The sequence below is a fragment of the Selaginella moellendorffii genome, unplaced genomic scaffold, assembly GCF_000143415.4.
Source record: "Selaginella moellendorffii unplaced genomic scaffold, v1.0 SELMOscaffold_26, whole genome shotgun sequence".
Lineage (NCBI taxonomy): Eukaryota > Viridiplantae > Streptophyta > Lycopodiopsida > Selaginellales > Selaginellaceae > Selaginella > Selaginella moellendorffii.
The window spans coordinates 1,035,177-1,061,628 of NW_003314287.1; the positions used below are offsets into that span (position 1 = coordinate 1,035,177).

The 26,452-nt window shown below is 46.3% G+C and overlaps 7 protein-coding genes across 13 annotated transcripts; 4 read left to right on the forward strand and 3 right to left on the reverse strand.

Annotated features, from left to right (window-relative positions):
• Window positions 1-853: 853 nt before the first annotated feature.
• On the reverse strand, window positions 854-3,537 carry LOC9628823 (DEAD-box ATP-dependent RNA helicase 26). Of its 3 annotated transcripts, none has more exons than XR_002992940.1 (11): window positions 3,174-3,537; window positions 3,007-3,116; window positions 2,888-2,943; window positions 2,605-2,826; window positions 2,347-2,553; window positions 2,210-2,293; window positions 2,058-2,153; window positions 1,790-2,008; window positions 1,557-1,736; window positions 1,209-1,492; window positions 854-1,143 (listed from the first exon to the last, which is right to left on the reverse strand). XR_002992940.1 is itself a non-coding variant. In XM_024679977.1 (11 exons), exons 1-10 carry the CDS (start codon window positions 3,497-3,499, stop codon window positions 1,277-1,279), a joined length of 1,716 nt encoding a protein of 571 aa, XP_024535745.1. In that variant the 5' UTR covers window positions 3,500-3,537; the 3' UTR covers window positions 854-1,125; window positions 1,237-1,276. The 3 variants fall into 3 exon arrangements, 1 of the variants encoding a protein (XP_024535745.1); XR_002992941.1 differs by having other exon boundaries at window positions 854-1,148; XM_024679977.1 differs by having other exon boundaries at window positions 854-1,125; window positions 1,237-1,492.
• Window positions 3,538-3,553: 16 nt separating this feature from the next.
• Window positions 3,554-4,114, reverse strand: LOC9628824 (protein FAM32A). Its single transcript, XM_024679978.1, has one exon. The coding sequence runs from the start codon at window positions 4,073-4,075 to the stop codon at window positions 3,602-3,604; it is 474 nt and encodes a 157-aa protein (XP_024535746.1). The 5' UTR covers window positions 4,076-4,114; the 3' UTR covers window positions 3,554-3,601.
• Window positions 4,115-7,496: 3,382 nt separating this feature from the next.
• Window positions 7,497-9,636, forward strand: LOC9637848 (outer envelope protein 61). The gene is made up of 9 exons (XM_002974931.2): window positions 7,497-7,633; window positions 7,687-7,890; window positions 7,954-8,010; window positions 8,065-8,271; window positions 8,330-8,486; window positions 8,539-8,749; window positions 8,811-9,126; window positions 9,186-9,329; window positions 9,395-9,636. Exons 1-9 carry the CDS (start codon window positions 7,550-7,552, stop codon window positions 9,536-9,538), a joined length of 1,524 nt encoding a protein of 507 aa, XP_002974977.1. The 5' UTR covers window positions 7,497-7,549; the 3' UTR covers window positions 9,539-9,636.
• An 82-nt stretch (window positions 9,637-9,718) lies between these two features.
• On the forward strand, window positions 9,719-11,152 carry LOC112348067 (glycine-rich cell wall structural protein 2-like). 5 transcript variants are annotated; one of them, XM_024680062.1, is made up of 3 exons: window positions 9,719-10,231; window positions 10,304-10,676; window positions 10,737-11,152. In XM_024680062.1, exons 1-3 carry the CDS (start codon window positions 9,988-9,990, stop codon window positions 11,071-11,073), a joined length of 954 nt encoding a protein of 317 aa, XP_024535830.1. In that variant the 5' UTR covers window positions 9,719-9,987; the 3' UTR covers window positions 11,074-11,152. The 5 variants fall into 5 exon arrangements, with proteins under 5 accessions (XP_024535830.1, XP_024535833.1, XP_024535832.1 ...); XM_024680065.1 differs by having other exon boundaries at window positions 9,719-10,195; XM_024680064.1 differs by having other exon boundaries at window positions 9,719-10,159; window positions 10,268-10,676.
• A 7,949-nt stretch (window positions 11,153-19,101) lies between these two features.
• Window positions 19,102-22,892, forward strand: LOC9637849 (exportin-T). The gene is made up of 13 exons (XM_002974932.2): window positions 19,102-20,877; window positions 20,952-21,020; window positions 21,068-21,157; window positions 21,205-21,309; window positions 21,357-21,416; window positions 21,475-21,537; window positions 21,587-21,682; window positions 21,739-21,903; window positions 21,955-22,125; window positions 22,182-22,247; window positions 22,307-22,405; window positions 22,465-22,611; window positions 22,674-22,892. The coding sequence occupies exons 1-13, from the start codon at window positions 19,210-19,212 to the stop codon at window positions 22,755-22,757; spliced, it is 2,883 nt and encodes a 960-aa protein (XP_002974978.1). The 5' UTR covers window positions 19,102-19,209; the 3' UTR covers window positions 22,758-22,892.
• On the reverse strand, window positions 22,781-23,770 carry LOC9637850 (coatomer subunit zeta-2). The gene is made up of 6 exons (XM_002975111.2): window positions 23,721-23,770; window positions 23,487-23,646; window positions 23,278-23,425; window positions 23,147-23,224; window positions 22,998-23,082; window positions 22,781-22,944 (listed from the first exon to the last, which is right to left on the reverse strand). The coding sequence occupies exons 1-6, from the start codon at window positions 23,727-23,729 to the stop codon at window positions 22,885-22,887; spliced, it is 540 nt and encodes a 179-aa protein (XP_002975157.1). The 5' UTR covers window positions 23,730-23,770; the 3' UTR covers window positions 22,781-22,884.
• Window positions 23,771-23,983: 213 nt separating this feature from the next.
• On the forward strand, window positions 23,984-26,447 carry LOC9628826 (glycosyltransferase family 92 protein RCOM_0530710). Its single transcript, XM_002974933.2, has one exon. It carries the CDS (start codon window positions 24,166-24,168, stop codon window positions 25,876-25,878), a length of 1,713 nt encoding a protein of 570 aa, XP_002974979.2. The 5' UTR covers window positions 23,984-24,165; the 3' UTR covers window positions 25,879-26,447.
• Window positions 26,448-26,452: the final 5 nt, after the last annotated feature.

The window sequence follows — 26,452 nt, forward strand, 5'->3', positions numbered from 1 at the left end:
CCTGGCCGCGATTCAGCGCAGACCGAGCGGCGCAGCAAGAATCTCGACGCCTGACTGCCCTAGCCTTACGCTGAAGCGCGATCGATCGCCGATGCCGGTGGCGAGGAGATCTTTTTCCATGGCGGTGGCCTGATCGCTCCTCCACGCGCTCCTCCTCCTAGCCTAGGTCACCGACGAAGAAGCCCGGAGCGCTGTTTGATTCCCATTTCCATCCCTCCTGTGGGGCGAACTTCGAGGAAGCCCATGAAAGATTCAAAATCGAAGAGGAGGCCTGTTTAAGACTTAATCAAGAGATTAAACAACACAAGCCCGGTTTAGGACATAAGCAAAGGGCACAAAGCAAAGCCCTACTTTAGCTAAATCTGGTGGAGCCGCCAGGTTTAGCGTTACCTCGATGTCGCGGCATTGCTTGTTTGCTTCCCGTGCCTGGGGGAAGCCAGCTGGCCAAACACCAGCCAAAAAGGAGACGAATATACCACGGTACGTGCATGCTGTGTCAACCACGTAAAAAACGAATAATCGGCCTTTGGTCTTTATGGCCGCTTCTAGTGGTGTCACGCACACACGGTACGGACGCGGGGTCCCCCCAAATCAACCTTGCGTGAAGTAAAAATGGCCGTTCTTACAAGAATCAAAAATTTTGAAAAGGAGAGATCTATGTTACAGTTACTGGCAGGAGGGTTGAGAAATTCAATTCCACCACCTTATCTCGAGTTAAATATTCGTATGACTCTTTGTTTTTCTAGGGCAACAGGGGGAGGAGTCAGGGTGGCATAATGGCTGGCTGGCCCCCCTGACTGACTGCACAGAACTCATGCTGGAATCATCCTCTTCTAGATGGCAAGCTTCTCAATGTATCAACTAAAACATCTGTATTTAAGAAAAAGAGAGATCTTTTAGATGAAGATATTCTCAATTCATGCCCATCTCATGTGCTCAACAGGAGCTACTTTTGCCCTGAAAGTGACTTGCAAATCCACCCTAATCATTCCATGTGGCCACCATTGTTTTCGCATGATCTTAACTTCATGCCGTTGAGTCGATCTTACTTTACCCTTGGAAAGAAATCTCTATGCTTTTTTTTTTCTGGATTCCACGAGGTAGTGGCGACTTAAAACTCGGGAGGAGGAGCTCTCGATTTCCCTGCACTAAACAAGTTAAGGTGTTATTTTATTTTATAAAATAGAGTGTTCTTGAGAAACTCGTACCTCCTCCTCCCGGAGTGTTCTTCTCGAGGAGCTTTGACTCGCCACGCCACTCCTGACTCGTGTTGGATTCAGTCAAGGATTCCAGCTAGTCCCATCTTCTTGATGGTGAGCCTGGGTATTGCGGGAGCGCTGGAGAATCCTAGGCTCGCCCAGTATTTCCTTGAGTACTCCACCACCGTGTGCTTGTCGATCGACAGAGACTTAGCCGTGGTGTAATATCCCAGCCACGATTGGTACGCCCTGGTTCCAATCGTTTGGTCGATGTCTGAGATCACTGACCTTAGCTGCAAGAGTGAGAGCGAAGGACTCGGCGTTTGTAAATTTCAAAACTTCTAAAGTTTTACGTACCTTCTTCGACAAATCCAAAACTTTTGGTGTCTCCATTCGCCCTATTGATATGTCCTTCAGCTTTCTCAGGAAAGGCTCTTCCCAAGGGAGTAGAATCAAAACTCCCTGCCCCTCCTTTCCTGCACGGCCAGTTCGTCCAAGGCGATGGATATACTGCTCCCGAGCTGCTGGAACTCCAATCTGGAAGAATGACATGTCAACTCTCGTCGCCTTGAAAACTTGTCATCCCAAACCTGAACCACCAAGGTAACGTCCGGATAATCAATCCCTCGAGCGGAGACATCCGACGTAAACATAATGAGTCCGCCTTTGCAATTACGAAACTCGTCAGATACGCGAGTGCGATACGTTTGTGTCTTGCGCGAATGTATTTCTCGTATGTTAAAACCCAGCTTCTGATAGAGTGCAGCCATGTAAGCTGTTATGTTTGCAGTAGTGCAAAACACCAGAACCTGAGAATCGAGTTAGCAGTCAATCATGATTTTGAAATGGACGCATCACCTTGTATTTCGGTTCCACAGCGATGTGTTCTTTCAGAATTGAGTATAACACCGCAAACTGACTTTCTTGTGGAACGACAGCATACTTCTGGTTTACCTGTTTGACAGAAGCACACAAATATTCAGGCGTGAGCGATAGAAAACAAAGCATACCATTGCGTGTGTTTCAGTGTCCTGTCCGACGGTATCAACGAACTTATGATCCGGCTTCAAAGCCAACTGAGAGATGCTATGCACCTGTGGAACAAAGCATAGTAAAAAAACCATGGTGAAACGTGGAGATAAAATACTTCTTTGGGAATGGTTGCCGAGAAGAGAAGCGTTTGACGTTTTTTTGGAAGAGCTTTTAGGATCTCGGTGAGATTTTGACGGAATCCCATGTCCAGCAAGGTGTCTGCTTCGTCAAGAATAAGGATTTTCACGGATTTCAACTGATCGGCAAAGCCTCTCGCATTTTGTATGTGATCTAGTAGCCTTCCCGGTGTGCCAACCAAAATCTGGAAAGCGGCAAAATGTTGTCAGAAACCACAAAGCGTATTTGCATTTACCTGGCAAGGTTGGAGCTTTATCTTCTTGGCTTCCATGACAGAGCTGTTCCCACCTATAGCAGTCTGAGCTCCCAGTTCATTGTGGAATTTCATCAAGGTTTGAGCCTCAACAGCCGCTTGCATCGCTAGTTCTCTTGTCGGACAGATGACAAGAGCGCGAATGGGATTCTCATGATAAGTTTGCGCATTCTTGCTCGCCAGAATGGTCTCAATAGTCGGAAGCTACATATACACACAGTTCTATAAGAAAGAAAACCGAAACCGCACAATAGCAAGTACGAACCAAGAACGCAATCGTCTTCCCCGTGCCCGTTTTTGCCTTGGCCAGAACATCCTCGCCTACACCCAAGTAAAAGAAACCATGATCTAGAAAACCAGAGAAAGAACTAATACAAGGCAGACCTTTGAGAATCAATGGTAAAGTCGCTTCTTGCACCATTGTCATCACCTCGTAGCCCAGCACATTCTTAATCGCCTTGAGCGTGAGAGCATGAACTTCAAACTGATCAAATCTGGGAAGAAACCCAGAAAATATCAAGCCACAGAAGAAGACTTAGTCCGAAACTCACCGTGAATTCGATAGATGAGAGTTCTTGCCATTGTCCACAGGAATGCTCTCCTGGCTTGAAAGAGGAGGCGCCGGAGATGGAGGCGCTAGCGACGTTGATGGAGGCGCGAGCGCATCCGCTACGCTCACCTCCTTCTTTCTCCTGAGGCGCCGGGCCGCTCGCTCGTCCTGGTCGACGACAGCAGCCGCGGCAATCGAAAACCCACGCGCATTTACCCTGGATTTCTTCGCTCCAGCTCCAAATGCCGCCATTCCAGCACTGCTAATGGCACCAAGCGGCTGCGCGCGCTTGAGCCCCATGGCTCCAGCTAGGCGCACTAGCTCCATGGATAGAAAAATGGGAGGAGCCTACCTAAAACCCTAAACCCTAGCCGCGCAATAAACACAGAACACACAAAGTTCTTCAAAGAAAATTTGGGGACAAATCGATCAGCCAGGGCCGACCTTTGGAATGTCGTAGTGCTCGCTCAAATTCGCGAGGTACTGATTAAACTCCTCCACTCTTTGCCTGTGCGATTTCGAGGCCATCTTCGCCAGTCTCGTCTCCTCGAGCTTGGCCTTCTGCTCGTGATACCTCTTCTCCGCTGGGGTTCGATGATCTTCCACCACCGCCGGCATCATCCGCCCCTCCTCCTCCTCCTCCTCGTCGCCGCCCAGACTTCTCCGCTGCTGCTGCTGCTGCTGCTGCTGCCGCTGGCGATTGTAGAGATCTTGGCGATCTTGGTCTTCTCCCTCCTCTCCCTCCCCAGGAGCTCCATCGCCGCCGCTGCTAACCCCATCGATTACCTCTGTTGGCACATACTCGGATCGCCGAGGCTTCTTCTTCTTCTTCTTGGTGCCGCTCACATCCAGCGCCCGCCCCTTGAGCTTGAGCTTCCCCACAACCACGCCATCGTAAGACATCTAGCCGAAGAGCCCTAAAATTTGGTCCAGGAGCCCTAAAACTTTTGGCAAAAGGGCTAACGAAGAATATACCGATGGGGAGAAAATGCCTTTATGTTAGCCCATCCAAGTTCTCTTTACCATCTCAAAAATGTTGCCACCCCACAAAGCAGGAGTCGACCTTTTTATTACCAAAAGGTAGTCTCTTTTGTTGAAATTTGTTATTCTGGAAGCTTGTGCACATAGGAGCGGCTGACTACAGCAGACTCTTACCTTATTGTTTCGTCAAGACACCTAGAGCGTCACATAGATAGCGATTTTACAAGCGTTTTCGCCACTCGGATTGACGCACTTGTGAGTATTGTAATCCGCGAACGAGCTTGTAATGGGCGAACTAGTACAGGGCCTCGAGGAAGCTTGCCGCCAGATTGCCGGTACAGAGACTGATGATTGCAGGACATTCGCAGTAGTTCCTGTTGGAGATCTGCTGCGACAGAAAGTGGCCAATGGAGTGACTCAAGAGGTGACTGGACAGCTACACAGCGCCGCAGAGGACAAAGAGGAAGGGCCAATCGAACTATATGTGGATGAATTTGAGTCTGAAGACGAAGATGAATCTGAAGACAAAGATGAGTCCGAAGACGAAGACGAGAGGCTAGAGTTATTTGGTGTTATACCATGGTTTGCGCCCCCTAGGTTCCATAAACTATTAAAGCTATAATAGGAACCCGAACCCGTTACCTCTTGCGAGCCCCGACCTAGCGGGGACCCCTCTGATGATTTACCTCTCTTTTTTTCCTTTCTCTTCTTATGTATTTCCGAATTGACTTAGTGGCCCTGATCAGGTTTGTAAAGTCGGCTCTTGCAAGTTTGTGATTAAGAACGGGGACATAATGGAGTGGTTTGTGGACGGAGTGAATGATGCTATTGTGTATCCTGTTGGAGGTCAGCTACACAGGGGGAGTTTGGCATTTGACTTAAGATTTTTTCGGTCTTTTCAGAAATACGGTTTTCTTATTTCGTTTTTTATGACTTGTTTCTCAGCCCTTCAAAAGGGCTGCCAGATCATTGCTACTCAAGGCCCAAAATACTTCATAGACTGGGAGACGGAAGCTGCCACGTATCTTGGTCTCACTTACAGGTATGCGGAGTGCGTAGAAAATTTGATACACTTATTATAGGGACACTATATCATTTGCTTGCGAGGAGGGCGTTAAGCACATAGGGCTCCCAGCTATCTTGTGTGGATGTGGCGGGTTTGTACTCACGCCTTACCTCTTGTATACTGAGTTTCCATTGTATTTCAGGTTTCCTCTGGATAAATTGCTGTAGAAAGCGTACAAAAGGCACTGAAAAGTGCTAAAGTAAGCTGCCCTGAATTAGGTATGCGTTTTTATCTGTGTACAAAATTGTAGGTTCACTTTGTCTTAAAGGACGAACCCACCTTCAGGGCCTTGGGTAGCTGCAACAGACCTCCTTGCATTTACGGATTATGATGGCTACGTATCTTGTTGGAGCACCAGACTTCCCTTTTCATACACTTCCGAAGGGATTCCAACTTACGATCCATCACACTGTGGCCAGAAGAAATGTCCTCTCAAATCCGCTGAAAAATGAGAAGGGAAGTCTTAAAAAATGGATAAAGAAAGTGTTCAAAAGCCATTTTTCAAATCTATCTAAAACAAACCTTTGAGAGTGGATGCTTATGCTGTGGGATGATCTTGAAATAAATTGAAAGAGTGGGAGGTTACAGTTCACACATCGCTTGGCAATAGATTCAATAGGAAATTTTGTAATTATTTCTGGGAAAAGAGTGAAATTTCAATTAATTGTCTTCATGTCCAAGGAGCTTGTGGTGTGTGTGGTAAGCTGACATAAGCGACATCTTAAACCATGTCCCCATTGACATCTTTTGGTGTTGACTTGTTGTTAGCTGGTTTTGGAGCAAGCTCAGTCAACAGTCGTCGTGCAAACCTGCTGACTGAAACGCAAACCACAAACCACACGACAACTGCCGACTTCTGGTGAGACAACTAGTTTCTAATGAAGAAATTAAAGGAAGATATGTCTCAATGGTTAACTTCCACAAGAGTGTCATCTTTATCAATTCTTACAATGCACTGTCTAACACTTAAGAGGGAGAGCGATCCATTTGACTCGCCCATTTGGATCCATTGCCCGCTTATTTCTCAAATCTCCTATAAAAGTTGCATCCACCATGTGAAAGAGATCTTCAATGATGTCTAGGAGAAAAATTACTACACCTGAAATTTCATCCTCATGGCTTATGCCTAATAGAGCTATGTCAGGGATGCCAAGCGTTCGTTTAGTGGAAAGACCAGACTTTCATGCTCACTACAGACGTTTTCCTAGGCGTATTTGACCAAATGCTGGACAAGAGACCAGTTGTATCTGGTCAAACAAGTTTGAGAAAGTATATGTAGTAAGCATGGAAGATTTTTTTATGCTTTGTGGTTTTTTGTATTATCACTTTGATTAGTTTATTGAGATATTGGTAAGATATTGTTAATGCTTGCTTTAGCAATTGTAATCTTTTAGTATTATTAATTAAACTTTATTCAGATTAGCTTACATTTTGATATATTAATTGTTACTAATAGATTGGGATGTTATTTCCTTTGAGTGGTACATTCATGAACTTTGTAAAGGCTACACAAAGAAAACAGATTAGTAAACAAAACATGTGAATTAGATGGTGAAAAATATATTATATCGTAACAATACGTAACATAATAAAGACTTTACTTTACCATGTTGAAATTGGGATTACATTTAAGCAAAGATGTTCAAAATAAATTTGATTCATAAACAACTAATCTAGCCACAAAACTTCATAAGATTTTGGTGGTGTACAAACAAGTGGATTAGAATAAACATAAAGTGGAGAAATTTGCTAATGAACATTATTAATTCTAAGAATATCATCTTTATATGAGTAATCTTCTTTCTGTTATGTGAGTAGATAAATACTTTCGTGCCTTTGTGAAGTTTTAGATATCTGAAGTTTTAAACCACATTAGTAAAGTAGCTTATTGAATACAGTTGTTATCTGGGCCTCGGTAGGGGGTGAAAATTCATTTAATATTCTAATTTAGCCATTTAAAAAATACATTATCTCAAAGTGAAGAATATAATGATTCTTTGATGTATAGAATTGTGAATGATGAATCAAGAGCTTGAGTGAAATTCCCTAGAAAAAATGATTTAGAATGTAACTCATCTTTGGGGCAAAGACATTGTTGGTGGGGTGAAATTTGTTAACGTGGTCAACATGGGTCAAAAGTCAGCCATCACTTAAGGGTTTTATTATGGAGCCCTAAAACTTTTCGCAAAAGGGATACAAAGAATATACTGATGCGGAAAATATGCCTCTATTTTACCTTTGACGCGGCTTCCCTTTCCCTTTACGACCCGACTAGTTTTTAATAGCGCTATCGCGTTGTGTCGCTAGGGTTTTTGGAAAGTAAGAGCGCTATGATGGATCCGGAGATGATCCGCCTCGCGCAGGAGCAGATGAGCCGAATCCCGCCCGCCGAGCTCTTGCGGATGCAGCAACAGGTGAGCAGCGCTGTGGATTGATTAGGTTTACGATTGCGTTGTGCCTGGAGCAGATGATGGGCAATCCCGACCTCCTGCGCATGGCAACCGAGGGAATGAAGAACATCAGGCCCGAGGATTTGCGATTCGCGGCCGAGCAAATGAAAAATATGCCGAGTGAGCAAATAGCTGACATGAGCGCCCGGATGGCCAATGCATCACCCGAGCAGATTGCGGCCATGAATGGAGACGCCACTGCCCTGATGCTGAAGAACCAGGTACTCTCGATCGAGTTCTTGTGCCTTCGGAGCTAAAAGAATCCTTTTTTCTTTCTTTTCCAGGGCAACCAGCTTCATGGATCAGGACAATTTTATGAAGCCATAGACAAATACAAAGAGGTGTGTGTGATTGAGATCATGGATGGCGATTTTTTCCTCACACGTATTTGGCAGGCAAAGCTAAAGTCGCTTGGAGTGAGCTCCGCGGCAGCTTCGAATTTGCGTGTGACTTGCTCGCTGAATTTGATGTCATGTTACCTCAAGACCTCGCAGTACAGCAAAGCCATCAGCGAAGGCTCGGAGGTTCTTGCTACAGAACCGAGGAACTTGAAAGCTTTGTACCGTCGTGGTCAAGCATACAAGGAACTGGGAAAGCTTAAGGTAACCACGGTCACTTACTTTCTTGGGCTCTTTTTTTTAAAAACCTGTCCTTTTGTAGCTTGCTGTAGCGGATTTGACCGAAGCTGCTGCTGTTGCGCCTGACGATGAGACTGTAGCAGACGTCTTGCGCGTGGCAAAGGAAGAGCTAGAAAGGGAGGGTGACAATGTGGAAAAGGTAGAAAAAGAGGATGACTATGTACAACATAATAGCGATGGTATGTATTCAACTCCGTCTAGTAGTTCGTCTCTCTAACACGATCGACGCAGGGCCTATTATTGAGGAGATCACTGAAGAGGAGGCTGAGAGACTGACGTCTACAGTATCAACGCGCAGGGAAGGAGTTGCTAACCGTGCAACAGAGGGTGAAACGATGCCAAGGGAGGCCTCCACGAGCAGCTTCTCAGGCATGTCTCCACCTAATGACCAAGCCTACGCTGAAGCTATAAAATCAATGAAGCAAAATCCTGAGTTATTAAGGTATTTTATCTGCTTATACAGACCCATCTTCTTTCCGTTTGCTCATCATTTTCACTTGCAGAAACATGCAGTCAACTATGTCGTCTGTGGATCCAGAGCAGCTTGCTGCCATGAGCGGCGGCAAAATGACCCCGGAGATGGCAAAGTTTGCAGCGGACTTGATGAAACACATGTCACCCTCCGACTTGGAAAGGATGGTCGACATGGCGAGCGGTTTGAATCTCAACGGAGGTGCTCCAAGCAGCAGCAGCAGCGGGCCGGAGCCGACAAGGCCCGCAGCTCCAAGCGCCTCTACCGTTCCTTTCCAGCCTTCTCCTGGCATGCTCCAACCCGACGAGCAGATGCGTCGGCAGATGAAAGATCCAGCAATGCGAGAGGTACAAAAGTCGTTTGCTTTTTTCATTCCCTGTGGGTGACATGTGTGTTTTCTTTGCAGCTCATGTCATCGATGATCAAGAGCATGACACCCGAATCGATGGCCAGTATGAGCGAGCAGCTGGGCTTGCAACTTACACCTGAGCAAGCGGTAGCGGCACAGAAAGCGATGGCCAATCTTACACCAGACCAGTTGGATAGATTGGTAAGCGATCGCTTTCGTCTAGCTTTCTTCTATTTTTTCTCTGACTGGAACTCTTTTACGAACAGATGAGATGGACCGAACGAGCTCAAACGGTGACGGAACAAGCCAAGAGAGCCAAAGCTTGGATCGTGGGTAAACCGGGATTGATGCTAGCGATCTTGATGCTCCTCGTCGCGATTGTTCTTCACTATCTGGGATTTATAGGATGAGAGTTAAGGAGCTGCAAAAGTAGCTCTGGCCGAGAAGGACCAAAAAGGCTGTCTGTAATACATCGGAAAAATAAAGTCTGCATTTTTTCGCGAGGCAATAGCTGGAGCCTGGCAAAAGAACTTACCGCCGACAACACAGATTTCTCGTGCGCCATGGGATCGAGAGATCACAAAGTTTCCTCTCTTGATCGCGCGTAAGCTTTGCAGGCCTGGAGGAAGATGGAACATTGCTTTCATTCAAAGCCATTTATGATCTCCAACGAAAAAGAAGCAAGCCACGCGATTTCAACCGCTGCTGCGGTCCTTGGCGTGGAGCTCGATGGTTGCTCGCGACCACCTGAGGTTATAAAAATGATCCAGGAGAATGCTTGATCGATCCTCTCCTCTCTCCTCTCTCCTCTCCTAGCAGTTCTTCTCCGACTTTGAGCTCTCAAGTTCTTCTTGCGAGAATGGGGAGAATGGTATTGAAACTCCTCTTCTTGATCCTCCCAGCGATCGCGCTAGCCCAAAGAAACACAATGTTCTTCCCAGAATTTAGCTATTACAAGGGAGGAGGAGGAGGCGGCGGCGGCTCTCCCTCATATGGTGGCGGCAGTGGCGGTGGCTCCTCTCCATATGGAGGTGGCGGCAGTGGCGGTGGCTCCTCTCCATATGGAGGTGGCGGCAGTGGCGGTGGCTCCTCTCCATATGGAGGCGGCGGCAGTGGCGGTGGCTCCTCTCCATATGGAGGTGGCGGCAGTGGCGGTGGCTCCTCTCCATATGGAGGCGGCGGCGGCGGTGGCTCCTCTCCCTATGGAGGCTCCGGAGGTGGTAGTCCATCCGGTGGAGGCTACGGAGGAAATGGTGGTGGTGGATACGGCGGTGGCTCGTCCCCGTACGGTGGTGGCTCTGGCTCGAATGGAGGCTACGGTGGTGGTGGTGGCGGCGACAATGGCGGAGGCTACGGTGGCAGCAGCGGTGGCAACAGCGGCGGAAGCGGGTATGGCGGCGGGAGTAGCGGCGGTAGCGGCTATGGTGGCAACAGTGGCGGTGGATACGGTCCCAGCGGCGGTGGTGGCGGATATGGCGGCGGCAGCGGCGGCAGCGGCGGCTATGGTGGTAGCAGCGGCAGTGGCAGCTCGGGTGGCTGCTCAATCAAGTAAGCAAAGCTCTCGATCGATCTTGGAAGAACTTTTATCCCCATGGATTCGTTTTGCAGCTTCTGGAAAGACCATGTGGATGCATGGCCGGACGTGCTCAACGTGTACAGCACAATATCCCAGGCGTTTGGACAGGTTCCACAGATGATGGACGGCAAGCAATCGCTCCTGTCGGCCCTGGAGGTGCGGGGGAACGACCCCTACAGCTCGCTCCTCCGCCAGGGCACTGCCGCGCTCCTCAACTCGTACGCGCGCAAGCACTTCCCCTACTCGCCTGACGCGGTGAGGGCCACCTTCGGCAAGGCGCTGGCGAGCAAGGAGGCGGCGGCAGTCCAGGCAACCAAGTTTGAGCGCGCAAATGGCAGCGGCTATGGAACCAACACCTTTTGCTTCTAAAAGATATAATCTGTATGCAATAATATGATTTATGGATATTAACTTTGTGATCCCACGAATGCCTCCTGGGATTGCCGTAGCCGTTTGTAGTCACATATGAATAATGAATGTGATGAAAAGTTACCTGGCCAAATTAATTGACTAACTTGGACTGTGATATTTTTTTGATCCTAATAAAAAACATATTATAGGATAACACTTACATCATTGCTCTAGACATTTATAACAATTTTTCTTATTTCTTCTTTATCTTCTTGCAAAAAACCATAATATTACTTTATTCATTAATAATAAAGTTACTTTTACTTCTTGTAAAGAAAAGGAAAGCTCAAACATTTTATAGTTTCAAAACAATATTGATTATGCTATATGAAAATTATTTCAAGATATATATATGCTTATACCAAAAGAAAATTTAATACATGTGGCAATTGTTTAATTTGACCTACTTCAACCTCTAATTATAAGCTACCACATATCACTTCAATGGGCTCGCTATATACTTACTAAAGGGGTTTATGGACACAAAACTTCACCCAGCCCACTATAACCAACTTGTTAAGTTAATGTTTGGCTTGTTTGTTCTAGGTAGAAATATGGTTACTTTACCTTATAATGTTAAGATCCCCAACAAGATCAAGACTGGAAAATGTAAAAGACAAAGAGAAAAGCTAGTGGAAACGAAGAAAAAACTTTAGAATAGCGTTAATTCAAATTGTGGAGAAATGGAACAAGGCTAACCTATATATACTATAGGTTGATGAAGCTCTACCACTCTTGGATTGAGGATGGCCTAAATATAGTTGAGGTCGAGGAGGTGCCACATCATCATCATGAATGTGGCTCGAGACTCAAAAATCATACGGGAAATCAAAGAGTCAGGAATAGAGAAGTGTCTCAAGAGTCAGGAATAGAGAAATGTTTCGAGAGTTAGGAATGTAATCTGCAAATCAGGAATCCAGCAAGAGTCAGGAATATGGCAAGAATTGGGAGATTCTTGACAGCACCCCCTCCTCAAGAACGAGTGGAACGAGGACGTGAATGAGAACGAAGAGGAGGATGAGATGGGCAGCGAGGGATGGGAGATGGAGAAAAAGAATGAGGACTGGGACAAGAAAGATAGCGGCGGTGGAAGTTCTGAACAAGGTCAGGAGAATGAATCAGGTTGTCTGCAGGTTCCCAGGTGCATTCCTAAGGTCCATAACCCTTCCAGTCAATTGTCCCACAATGCCACGTTAAGTGGGACACTTCCCCCCTTCAGCCGTGCCTAGTCATCTGCCGTGAACCTTGGAATCCACAGGTGAAAGGACACTACTTAGCTATCGTCAATGAGTCAATGTAGCTCCTCTGCTCAAGCCCGTGCCTCCTCTGTCTCAAACACCACTATATAGCATCCACGTCCATGTGGGAGCAAGTTTTTGATTGTGATCCCCTACTCTAGCGTAGCATTCAGCCAGTCCATGGCCATGTGGCTAGTGGGAAACTTCCCTCTGAATACTGCAATCATTGCTCTATGTCATAGTTCTTCTTCTCTAGCCGCCACCACCTGGCTGAGTGCCTCGCCTAGCTTGATTGCCTTTGCTGTCACCTTGGCATCTAGCGCTATTCCAGCTCGTTTCCCTAACTCTCCGGTGTGAGGCTCCGTCTTAGAGGCTTTTGAGTGTGGGATTTCCTTTACCACCTTTCCTTGTGTGGAGTAGATAGTAAAGTTTAGACCGTGAGATTTTGGAATCAAGGATGTCTTGAACTTCGTACTCAAACCCATCATCAAGTTGCACTGGTGGAGGTGAAGGAATGACCCGATTTGGAATAGGACTAGGAATATAAGGCTCAAGAAGAGAGGAGTGAAAAACGGGGTGAATTTGATATGAAGAGGGAAGTGCAATGCAGATGATTAATGATGGCAGTGATAGGGAAAGGACCAAGGTGTTTGAAATCAAGTTTGGGACATGGCCTGATGGTGGAGATATTTTGCTTGAGAAGCTAGACTTTATCCCCAATATTGTAAGGGGGACAATCCTGACGATGGACATTGGCAAATGTTTTGTGAAATTCCTAAGCATGATAGAGGTGGAAGGAGATGGAGTTGTGGATTTCTTGGAGGTTGGAGACAAATGCCTCAGAGCGGGGATTTGAATTAGAGGATTCGGATGGAAAAGGAAGTGAGAGATTGAATTGGGGATTTCGGCCAAAGTTCACAAAGAAGGGGGAAACTCGAAGAGAGGAGTGAACAGAGTTGTTATAGAAGAACTCAGCAAGGGGAAGGATATCGAATTAGTCATCCTGATAATAGTTGATGAAACACCTCAAGAATTGTTCCAATGTTTAAATCGTTCACTTGGACTGTCCATCAGTTTGAGGATGATACGCCGAAGAGAGGTTGGCCTTCACTCCAAGTAGCTACAAGAACCATTGCCAGAAATGAGAGATGAACTGAGGTCCCCAATCCAAAACCACATTTGCAGAAATCCCATGAAGTCGGAAAATTTCCCTGAATACTAGTTTTGCCATGTCCTCGCCTGAAAAGTCCTTGGTACACGGCAAGAAGTGCACCATCTTTGTGAAGCGATCCACCACAACTAAAATGTTGTTGAAGCCTCAAGACCTCAGAAGATCACTCAAGAAATCCATGGAGATGGATTCCGAAGGACCTAAAGGGACGGGGAGGGAATGAATCAAACCTGAAGGAAGGTGGCAAAATACTTTATTCCGGGCACAAGTGTCACATGAGGTAATAAAAGCTTTGATGTAGTTCTTGATCCTTTCCAAGTTGAGACAGCACAGCACCAATTGCAAAGTCGAAAGCGTCAGCCTCAATGAAGAAAGGTTGTGAGGGATTAGCATGGATCAAGATGGGAGCAGAACTGAAGGCCGCCTTGAGTGTGTTGAATGCCTATTGGGCAGCAGTAGACCAAGAGAAGGGAACATCCTTGTGAGTGAGATGCGTGAGAGGAAGGACAATATTAAAGTAGTGATTAATGAATTTGTGGTACAAGTTGGCGAAGCCAAGGAAAACTTGACCGTCTGACATTGATTGTGGAGGCTCCCATTCGAGAATAGTCTTGACTTTGGCAGGATCCATTGTGATACCCTCATGAGTGACAATGTACCCAAGGAATTCCACAAACTCCTGATCGAAGGAACATTTCTCAAGCTTCGCGTATAGGCCATGTTCCCATAGCTTTGCCAGCGCCTTGCGCACATGCTCGTCGTGCTCCTTTTGAGTTTTTGAATAGATGAGGATGTTATCGAGGTAGACAATCACCATTTGATCAAGAAACTCCCGAAAAACGTCGTTCGCCATATGTTGGAAAACTATTGGAGCATTTGTCAAGCCAAATGGCATAATAGTGTACTCAAAGTGGCCATAGCGGGTTTGGAACGTAGTCTTCCATTCATTGCCAGGCCAGATCCGAATCAAGTTGTATGCTCCATGGAGGTCAATCTTGGTGAAAAAGTGGGCACTGCCGAAGCGTTCCAATAAGTCCGAGATCAAGGGCAGCGGATAATAGTTCTGAACAGTCACCTTATTCAAACCTTGGTAGTTGATGACTAGCCGCAAACTCCCATCCTATTTCTTGACCAAGAAGATAGGCACTCCAGTCGAGGACTAGGAATGCTGAATGTACCCCGAGGCAAGGTTATCATCCACGTACTCTTTAAGGGCCTTAAGCTCGGACGGGGGTAACCCATAGATAGGCCCCCACGGAGTAAATCAATAGGACAATCATAAGGCTAATGAACAAGTAGTACACTAACTTTTTTCTTCTCAAACACATCCCCAAAATCATGATACTTCTCAAGAAGACTGACAGGAGAAACATGTAAAGCAAAAAGGGAAATAGGTTCTTCATGAAGGAGTTTTTTCATAGTGATTGTGGAGATAGGATGAAGCATATGACTAAATGGAATGATGAGATGAGGATATTATATAGTCTAAGATGGAAGAGAGGAAAAAAAAGAGGGTGAAAACTTCATAGAGTCAAGAATAGAACCCCGATTTGAGTTTAGGGAACTTTTTCTAATTCGGACCTGATAAATAGCAGGGGAAGCCGTGGGAGATAGTGATGTGGGAGAGATGAACTATAATTCCTTCCAACAGATTTGAGGCTGGTGTAGTTGGAACCAAGGAAGGCCGAGCACCACACAGGAGGACTTGTTGTTGATGATGTTGAAGGCAATATTGGTGACGGTGGACCCAATGTCTACTTGAACGGGCAATGTTTCCCTAAGTCCAGAAGAAGGAGACACAAAATGCCCGCTAAAGCTTTCAACCCTCAAATCCCGTATGGTAGGAGAAAGAGGAACGTGATGTCAGGCAGTAAAGTCTGTGTCTATGAAGCAGGAAGGTGCACCCAAGTTCAATAGTGCTAGAGCCTTGAGTCCTGATTGTCCGGTGAAAGAAAGCAGACATGGGATGCAGAAGTTGCAGGAATTGGTAGTGGTTTTGATGAAAGGTGGTGAGGAGCTTGATAAAGAAGAAAAGTGATTTTTATTCGGGGAGTCCAAACAGACAGCTCCTACTCTGTTTGGACAAGGTTGTTTCCCAACTGCAATAGAGGTGGACTTTGAGGCAGAGTGAACTCGAGCAGTCGGGGAGGCTTCTTGGGACACACAACTGCTTTGTGATTAGGATCAGCATAGTAGAGGCAAAGATTATGAGATATTTGACGTTGCTTCTCAGCAGGACTCAACTTCCCTCTTATGAGTCGGGGAGTACCAGAAATATCTATCGGGACTAGAGCAGTAGGTTCAGGAGTATGCCCTGAAGACTCAAGCTGGGATTCCTGAGTCCGAGGAAATGGCGATGCGGCGACTTTCCTAACGACTTTCAAATAGACGATTGTCACATCGAACAGCTTTGTTGATGGCATCCTATAGGTCCATGGGATCTTCCATGGTGAGCAACAAATCCTTGACACCGTTGTTAAGGCCGAAACAAAATTGATCAATCAAGGCCTATTCATCCCACTAAATGTCCAAGGTAAGGAGTTGGAACTCTGCAGCACAAGACGAGACCCCTGAGAGAGACATCTCATCTTTGTGGTGGCAGCCTAAACTCAATCCATCTCGCCAAAATATGCTTCGAGTCTCTTTGAACAATTAAAGATCCATCAACTCTGGAACCACGACCCTTTTCATGCTTTTCTCTAGGAGAGGAGAAAACCATGACAAAGCTGCACCTTCGAGCAACATCCCAATCGCATCAATTTGAGACTCGAGAGTGAGGTATTGCCGATGTTGAAGTGCAAAGATAAGCTCCATTTGGTTCAGGAATCCACAAAGCTCTAAATGCTTGCCTGAAAATTTTGCCGGGAAACTCACCTTCAGTTCATGAACTTTGCTTGATCCTTGAGCTGAAAGTGAAGCAAGCTCTTGTTGCATACAAAGAAGGGTCGCTTTCAACTTAGTATTCTCATATTGGATTTTTGCAAGGACTTCGGCAAATAAATTAGGATGACTTGGAGACTCCATCGGCAAATAAGAAAGAAAAGGGGGAAAAAAGGCAAGGTAGTCAAATAATCAAAACAAGCTAAAGAAAAACAAAAAAACACAATCTAAATCAAATTGTTAAGACCCTCAACAAGATCAAGATTGGAAAATGCAAAAGACAAATAGAAAAGTTAGTGGAAACAAAGAAAATGCCTTAGATTGGTGTTTGATTCAGATTGTGGAGAAATGGAACAAGGCTAACCTATATATATTATAGGTTGATGAAGCTCCATTACTCTTGGATTAAGGACGGCCTAAATATAGTTGAGGTCGAAGAAGCGCCACATCATTATCAGGAATGTGGCTTGAGACTCAGGAATTGTATGGGAAATCAAAGAGTTAGGAATAGGGAAGTGTGTAAGTCAAGAATTCAACGAGAGTCAAGAATATGGCAAGAATTGGGGGATTCTTGACACATAAACCAATCTTCTCTGCAGATTTTTAGTTGGTTTATAATTATTTCCTTTTAAAAAAGTTTTGATAATATACATAAATTTACATAAAAACAAATTACACACTTTCAGTGAAGAAAAGTTGCTAAGAATTCTCAAAGTGATCCAAAATATAATAATGCAAAAAAATAAAAATAAAGGTAAAATTAGTGTTATGATTTGTATATAGCATTTTTATTTTTAATTAAATACATAGTTTAATGATTTCTAAAAAGAATAAAAATTATTTTATTATTTATTATAATATTTTATATAATAAATTATCAAACTTGATAAAAGTTATAAAACGATTTATATTTCCATGTGATAAAAATAATTTATTTTTCTTATTTATATTGTACAAAAAGATTTTTTATAGTGAAAATAATTGAATTAAATTTACCTAAATGAGTTAAATTTCTCAATTAAATAGTATACATTTTTTATAGTATATGATACTTTTGCTATATACAAAAATTTCATTTAGTTATTTTTATAAGTGAAAAAACCTAAAGTGTTAAAATTGTAAATAAAATAGCTTAATTTTAATTGTTGTTCTTTACGATATAGGTATATTTCAACACTTATAGTAATAGTTAACTATATCTAATATGAAGATAAAACAAGCCAATTGTGAATTTGTAAAAATTCTCATAGTACACATTTATAATATAAAAATAGTAAAGTTAAATATAAGGGAGATTTGTAATATTTAAGTATTATTATTGTTGTTATTATTGATTGTATCTAATACAAAATTTAAATATAATATAAATATACTTTAAATATATTAAATTATTTCTAAATAGTTTTCATTTAAATTTTTTTTATCATTTACTCAAATCAATATTTTATATAAATATAAAGAATATAATAAGTTATTAATTTAGCTATAGTCTTTGAAAATAGACTTGAAAGTTTAAAAATGACTTTTAATAGTTTTTTAGGTAGATTTATTTAAAAATATTTTTTTAAAAACTATAAAAATATTTTATTGATTTTAAAATTATTTTTATCCAAAAATTTATAGCTTTTACTATGTGGGTATTGACTTTATTTAGCTGGAATAAGGGGTTTAATACTATCAAGTTTTTCATTTATAGTTTTGACAATAGAGTTAATTATTGGAAGTGTAACTATTGTGAATGTAAATTAACTTAAATTTATTCGTATAAAGAATTTAAAAATGAAAGATGAACAAAATTTCTTAAATAAAGATATAAAAATTGTTAAAAAAAAGGGCAAAAAATGTTGTAGAAAATGTTGAAGAAGATGTATGGTTTGTTTTACTTTTATTAATTTGGTTTTACTAAAAATTTATATATATTAGTCAATTAACTAATTGTAATTATCAACCGGCCATGAAAATACTCAATGGCAGACTGATTCACAATTCAGAATAATCAACTAAAAAGTTAAAATATTTTGGAATCTTTAAGAAAATAACTCAGAAGCTTACAATTTCTATTTTATATATACCAAAAAAGTCTATTTTGGAGATGAAGGAAAAAAACCCCACCTTAGTAAAAAACTAAATTAATTCCTAGAAAGAAATTCAAACCTTGAAAAGGAGAGCCATGGCAGATTTCAATTTTACAAGCTATCCAACACTTTTTTCATCACACACTTTAACACAGTGCCTGATATATAAAGTTTGAATTAGAATATCCAAAGCATTTTGTTTGTGGTGGTATCTAGAATCTTGCTGATCCAGTTTCTCCCAATGGAAACTTGACGCGTGGCATCACTTGGTTCCTACCCCCGTTAAATCTAACCCTTCCTCTACTAAAATTAAAAGAAAAAAGCTCTAGGGCTTGCGTGATTAGGTCTGGAGCGGCCTCGCGAGTTTTGCTCGACTTCGATGTGATTCCACCCCCCTGTGAGGATTCTGTGAGCTCCGGCGCCTCCCGATGAGCAGGATGTGCTCGATCTTGATGAGCATTGCCCGGATTGACAATTCGCTGATAGCATTCTTCGTGTGGATCGATACTTAGCGCACAGGGATGGGGGACGAAGACGCCGCCGAGATTGGCTGATTGATGCCAAGGCCGCCCTGCGCCAGGCCAAAATCTAGGTATTCTTCCTTCTTTCTTTCTTTTTCTTCTTCCTCTTCCTCCTCCTCCTCTTCTCGCGCATCGCCATCGGCAAGAAATCCAGAGATTTCCACCAGCAGCAGCAGTCTGGCAGAGATTCTCCTCCGGGAAGAAGAAATATGGACGATTTCGAGAAGGCAATCTTTTTCAGCTTCAATCCCACCGTGGACGCCAATCTCAAGGCGCAGGCGACGGCGTTCGTCCAGCAGGCCAAGCAATCGCCGACGATAATCCAGGCCTGCGTCGAGAAGCTCCGCTACTCGCAGTACGCCGAGGTCCAATTCTGGTGCCTCCAGGCGCTGGAGGAGATCGTCAAGCAGCGCTACTCTTCCCTCGCATCGCAGCAGCGCCACCTCATCCGATCGTCTCTCCTGGCGGCGGTGTGCTTCTACGATCGCGACGCCAGCAGCGCTCCAGCGGCGCCGCCCTTCATCCGCAACAAGCTGGCCCAGGTGGTGGTGCTCCTTCTCTGCATCGAGTATCCATCCCAGTGGCCGGGGGCGTTCGTGGAGCTCATCTCCTTCCTCTCCAAGGGACCGATGGTGGTGGACATGTTTTGCCGGATCCTCATCGCCCTCGACGAGGAAGTGATCAGCCTCGAGTTCCAGCGATCGCCGGCGGAGCTGGCCCTCGCCACCCGGATCAAGGACGCGATGCGGCAGCAATGCATCGGCCAGATCGCGGCGGCGTGGTACAATCTGGTGGCGGTGTACAGGTCCGCTAGGCCCGACCTCGCGGCTCTGGTGCTCGAGGCGATGCAAAGGTATGTTTCCTGGATCGACATTGGATTGGTGGCGAACGAGAGCTTTATCCCACTCATGCTGGAGATCCTCGTCTCGCCGCAGGAGAACCGGGGGCTCCGTGGTGCCGCCGCGGATTGCTTGCTGGCCGTGGTGTCCAAGAGGATGGATTCGTCGGCCAAGCTTGCGCTCCTGCGCCAGCTCCGTTTGGGACCAGTTTGCGCGAGGTTGACGAGCACCGAGGATGGCGAGTTTGGGAGCAAACTTAGCGCGCTTCTCACTGGGTTTGCTGCGGAGATTTTGGAGTGTGGGAAGGAGCGTGACACTGGCGAGATGCTGGACGAGATCCTTCCATCGGTTTTCTACTTCATGCAGCACGGTGACGAGGATATATCTTCGACGACGTTCCTGTTTCTCAGCAACTTTGTCAAGTCGGCCACCGGGAAGCAGGCTACTCACTTGCGGCACATATTGGAGCTCATTCGGTACAGGATGCGGTACAGTGCCGACATGAAGGATGCTCTGGATGTTTTTGACCGGGAGGGGGAGGAGGAGGAGGAGAGGATGGACGAGTACCGGAAGGAGCTCCTCGTTTTGTTCCGTAGCGTTTACCGAGTTGCTCCGGAGGTGACAACTTCGTTCGTCAAGGGTGTGCTAGTTTCGATTCTGGGAAGCTCCGGGACGCCGTTTGAGGAGGTTGAAGCCGGGATCACGCTGCTGTATTGCCTCGGGGAAGGCGTTCCTGAGAGTAGCTTGAAGGCGGACACTGGAGACTTGCCGGAGATGCTCGGGGCGATTTTGACAATGACTGTTCCCGGCACGTCGCACCGGGCAGTGGCGATCGTTTTTCTGGAAACAGTCATCAGATACGTAAAGTTTGTACAGCACCACGAGGCGTACGTTCCTGCTGTTCTTGGGGTGTTTCTGGATGGCAGAGGGATTCACCACCCGAATCCTAATGTCAGCTCCAAAGCAAGTTATTTATTTTCGAGGCTGGTGAGAACTCTTCGGTTGCAGTTGCTTCCTTATGTCGACAGCATACTACAGGTGTGTTTCTTTTCTTTCATTGAACTCTCTTCTTCTTTTCGATTTTTACACGTTTTCTCGTGTTTCTTTTGCAGAGTTTGCAAGACACCTTGTGCATTTCGGCAAAAAAATCATCTCCAGAAGAGAAATTTTACACTTTCGAGGTATTTTATACGAAAACGCTTGAGGTAGCTTGATATGTTCCTTTCAGGCTGTTGGCTTTCTTATTGGAGCGGAGGATTTGCCGCGTGATAAACAAGAAAAATATCTCTCGGCCGTTCTTCTTCCCCTCTACCAACTGGTAACACGTTCTTTTCAAAACGAGCATGAGTTTGAAAATTCTTCCAGGTTGAGTCTACATTGGCAAGCAAGGTCTCCTATGCCGATGGTAATCAGGCTGCCACCGTCGCACTTCTGCAGCAAATCGTGCTGGCTATCAATCACTTTAGCAAAGTGAGTGCGATTTGCATTCGACCTAGGGACTTACCGCGGTCTTTCAGGGTTTTGGAGAGCAGCTGCTTGTGAATAGTCGTCCAGAACTTGGGAACACGTTCAAACAGGTTGGTTCATTGTCAATTGTCATTTTTCTCTTGTCTAATTGATGTGTTTGATATTTAGTCCGTGGACGTCGTGTTGAGAATTCTTCTCGCGTATCCCAGAGTTGATGCTCTCAGAAGCAAGGTAAAAATGAAACGAGCATTTTCACCTCTATCCTGTGACATTCTTTCAGGTTATTTCCTTTCTTCACCGGATGGTAGACATTCTTGGTAGTTCAGTATTCCCTATTTTGCCAACTGCGATACGGCAGCTGCTCTTGCAAAGCGAGGTAACTATTTTGTATTATTTTTTCTCTAGAAGTGATATCAAAAGGTTTCTTTTCAGTCCAAAGATTTGGTGGAGTTCATCCAGCTGCTTAACCAACTCATAAACAAATTCAAATCTGCTATGAACACAATCATTCAGGAGATTTTTCCTTCAGTCGTAGATCGGGTATTTTTTCTTCTTCCAAAGGGCTCTATTCCGGAGAATGTTGTCAGCAATACCGAGGTACGCATTATTGTTTTCCGAGATTTTCGACTAATCGACGATCTTCTTTAGGAGATGCGCGAGCTTCAAGAGCTACAAAAGGCATTTTTTAACTTTTTGCATGCGGTTACGTCGAACGACCTTTCATCGGTGCTCCGTTTCCAAACCGGTGGAAGGCTCAATGAGATCATCCTACTTTTGTTAGACAGTAGTTGCGGCCACAAGGACATACTTGTGAGAAAGGTATGTCCTTTTGTCATCTGTCATCTATGCTGCTCACGCGCTCGTTAGCAATGCAGATTTGCGTACAAGTCTTATCTAGATTGGCGTGGGACTGGTGCGGTAACAGCACAGTTGTGGAACAGGTGACAAAACCTTTCCACTGTGACAACACGAATGTTCTCAAAGTCGTGCATTTATGCAGGTTCCTGGATTCCACCGGTTCGTGATTGACAGGTTTGCCGCAGATTGCTGCATCCGAAGTATTCTGCAGGCTTCGTTCAACCTCAACGATGCCAATACGGTAGCTGCATTTACTTCGCGCTGATTCCCTTGTGTTTGATCGTTTTCTAAAATTTCCAGGTGTCCTTGCTCAACGAGATTGCATCCGCGCAGAAGACATTGTATGAGAGGTGTGGCGAAGACTTTTTGATACAGATGGCAACCAAAGTCCTCCCGGCTGTTCGCTGTCCGCCGAACATGGCCGAGGAGTATTGCTTGCACATTCAGGTAGAGCGCGTAGAGAGCTGTGCGAGTGTGTGTTTTTTAAATCCTTCTTGCGGTTGTTACAGCGATCGGATCCCAAGGTCTTGAAAACGTTCTACAGGAACTTTGCGGAGAAGCTCCGCTTCCAATACAACTCCGGCAACCAATAGCACGTCTAACAGTTTTGATTGAGAAATAAAAAAGAATGGCTATTTTATAGAACGATTGATTCTTGCAAGCTTAAGTTACCCGAACTAATGCTTGGATCCCATAATGGAAACAATCGGAAGAAACAATTCACTTGAGAAGAGACCTCGTTAGATGTTCCTTGGCTGTAGCAAGTGCTTGAGAAAACGTCTGGAAAAGAAAGCAAAAGTGAAGACAGTGGCAAAGGGAATTGTTAGAATCACCTGTTCTGAGAATGGGACGTCGGACTCCGCGCCGCGCATGGCTACCTTTGAAGCTATGCTGTTGGCATCAGTCTCCAAAACGGTGCTGGTTATACAACAAGCCAGCATGAGAATGAGAGAAACAAAACAAAGGAAAAAAGGCGACTCACCCTCCGTCGACAATCTCGTCCAAGCACAAAAGGATCAAATCCAGGTTCTCCAGGACCGTCTTCTTGTCCACATTGCCTCTACACGCGATCGAAGCCTCGTTTCAAGGCGTAGCAAAGGCGGAAGAACTCACCTGAGTAGAATCGACACAGCGTCGAAAAACGCTTGAAGAACAGTCGCGAGGATGAGCTCGTTCTCGTCCTCCCTGCCAGTCACGTAGAAGTAGAGGTCGGCCACGAACTTAAACACCACGACATGGCCCTCGTACAAGCCAATCTCCGCTGCGAAAGGGAGAAGTCTGAGAAAAGGAAAAACTCGGCCTAGTTTTCTCTATTTGCTCACCTTCCTGGCGGGCGTTCATGCGCTGCGTCTTGGTGAAGACCGACTTCTCGAAGGCGAGCTTGGCCGCGTTGTTGGGCCAATAGTCGCTGTAGTACTTGACGGCCACGCGCTTGCCCTCGTCGTCCAGCAGCAGTATGTTGCTCACGAACGGATCCAGCAGCTGCGCGCCAGGGTTTGGAGGAGAATCAGTCAGATCTGGAGAGCAGGGAGCAAGATCAAGATCACAGAGCATACCTCTCCCATTTGCGCAGCGAAGACGATCCACTAAAAACCCTAAAGCCCAAAAAACGAATATGCCTCTCCTTGGGATATACCGCTCAGGAATATTCAGTCTCTTGCTCCTTCAAGCATATTCTGTCTCCTCGTAAAGCACATTCCGTTTGTTTTACTTTGCACTAAACTTCTTGACCAAAACAACGTGAGAATTTTCTAACACTTTTTCGAGTGTGCGCACGTCAACATTAGTGCGTGGGGCTGCTTCGTTAGAGTGGGGCGGGGTATATTCCATGGCTTGCGTCCCAAGGGAGAGAGATAGCGCTTGCCTTGCCATGGATGACTTCTCCTCCTCGCGCAATGCGTGGAAGGGAAAGAAAAGCAGCACGGGGATTTCGATCGCGACGCAGCGGGAGTGGAGAAGCGAGGGCGAGGGCGAATTTAGCTCCGGAGCCATCATTGGATCATGAAGAGCAGGGGAGGGCATAGCTCCTGGCGGAAGATCGTCTATGGCGGAGTCTTGGCGCTGGCCATCATCGCGCTGCTGGCAATGCGCCCGGGATCGGAATCACGCGACGTTGGTGAGTTCCTCCCTCGGGAGATTAGAGGTGAAGCCAACAAGGTTGTCAAAGAGATTGTGGAGGAGAGCGCGATCAACAGTAGAATTGACCATATCGTGTCTCTCCCAGACAACGAATTCCTCTTCATTGTCTCGAGATCCTCGGCGCGAGACGAGAGGATCGTCAAGGACCTCGCAAAGGGTCACTGTTACTTGAGAATTCCGTCGGGACCGAGGCCAATCGCCGCGAGGATTGTGGACAATCTTAGCGGTGATGGCGGGAGGAGGATGATCCGGTGCCGAGCAATCGACCAGCAGCTCCCATTGCAATCCCCGCTGGTCGCCACCGCCCAGATTCAATCCAGCGACGGCAAGATCACTCTCGGGAGCCGGGGCCGATCGCTGGAGCTCGTGAATTGGAACAGGATCGTCTTTGCGGCGCTGGCCAGGGAAGAAGATCTTGTGCTCTTCACAAAGGGAATTTTCTCGGTGAAGAAGGAGAATCCCCCAAAGCACGCGAGATGCGTCTTCTACACGGACAATGGCGTCGCGGTCACATACACTCGCGTGCTCGGGATCGCCCAAGAGGTTATTCGCTGCGAATATCCGCCGGGACAGGGAATATCTAGGGGCAGCCTGGTGTCGGTGGTTCCCGGAGAAGGTACAGGCGGCGACGCGGCGGCGCCGTCGGTGGCGGTCTACGGCGGCGCCGCCAGGGAGGGGCAAAGTGCCCGGCCGCGGCATTTGCTATGCGCGTGCACGATGGTCCGCAACGCCGCCAAGTTCCTGCGCGAGTGGATGCTCTACCACTCGCACCTTGGGATCGAGAAATTCGTTCTCTACGACAACAACAGCGAGGACGGGCTCGAGGAGGCGGCGGCGGAGCTGCGGAATCGCGATGGATTGGCGGTGGAAATCGTGCCCTGGCCGTGGATCAAGAGCCAGGAAGCCGGCTTCTCGCACTGCGCCGCCAGCCGCAGGGACGAATGCCAGTGGATGGCATTCGTGGACGTGGACGAGTTCCTCTTCCCCAAGCTCTGGCTACATTCCGGCGCCAAATCCACAAACGCAACCGGGACCGTCGGATCGTCCCCTCTAGCGCGGGCGATCGCCGCCGCCACCCGGAATCGCTCGCAGATGGTCGGCCAGATCTCCTTCCGCTGCCGCGATTTCGGGCCATCTGGGCAGGCCACGCATCCAACGGCGGGGGTCACGCAGGGGTACACGTGTCGCGTGGTCAAGGAGCAGCGCCACAAGTCACTAGTCCGGCTGGAGGCCGTTGACCGGGGACTGGTCAACGTGGTCCACCACTTCACGCTGGGTCAACGCTACGCGACCGCGAGGATGCCGTCGTGGAAGGGCGTGGTCAACCACTACAAGTTCCAGGCGTGGGACGAGTTCAAGCAGAAGTTTGAGAGGCGGGTGTCGGCGTACGTGAGCGATTGGAAGGAGGAGCGCAACATCAAGTCGCAGGATCGAACGCCCGGGCTGGGGAGCAAGGCGGACAAGCCCGCCGACTGGGAGCGCCGCTTCTGCGAGGTCCAAGACACCGCGCTCCGGGATTACATTCTCAAAACCATGGCTTCTCCGGACAAGTTGGAGCTTCCCTGGCAGTCGTAGTGAAGAGATGGTTTCTACTATAGGCTTTTGACACATTCTATACCATCGCCCGAGAAACCCGTGAGACGAGCTTGACTCCTTGCTTGATGCGTCAGTACAGTCGGTTGGGTGGTCGAATCGCGATTTTGAAAGTTTACTTTTCAGGTTGAAGTTCTCATCATTCAAGCGGTTGCGCAGTCGTTTCGTCACCATCTCGGAAAACACTGCCCGCCTCGAGCACTGCAAAGCATATTTCGGCCAACGTAACAACTTCCACGTTTCCACTTTTCCACACAATGAGTTCCATTATTTTTAGCTTGGACGAGGGACCAAATCGATCGTGATCGATCGTGATGAGCACCATCTCGATCGAATCGGGCAGAAAAAGCCGGAATCGCAAGCGAAGAATCGTTCGCACTCAGAGGCGGACGATCTCGAGAGCTTCGACGGCCTCGGCGATAGCGAGCTGGAAACGTAGCGAGAAAACTAGCTTGGAGCTCTGCAAATCGACTCAAGCTCTTCTTGAGCTAAGGCTGTCATTCACATTCAGTTGACTGAAGGATAGACATGAAGCCTTAGTTTTACCCCTCTCTCT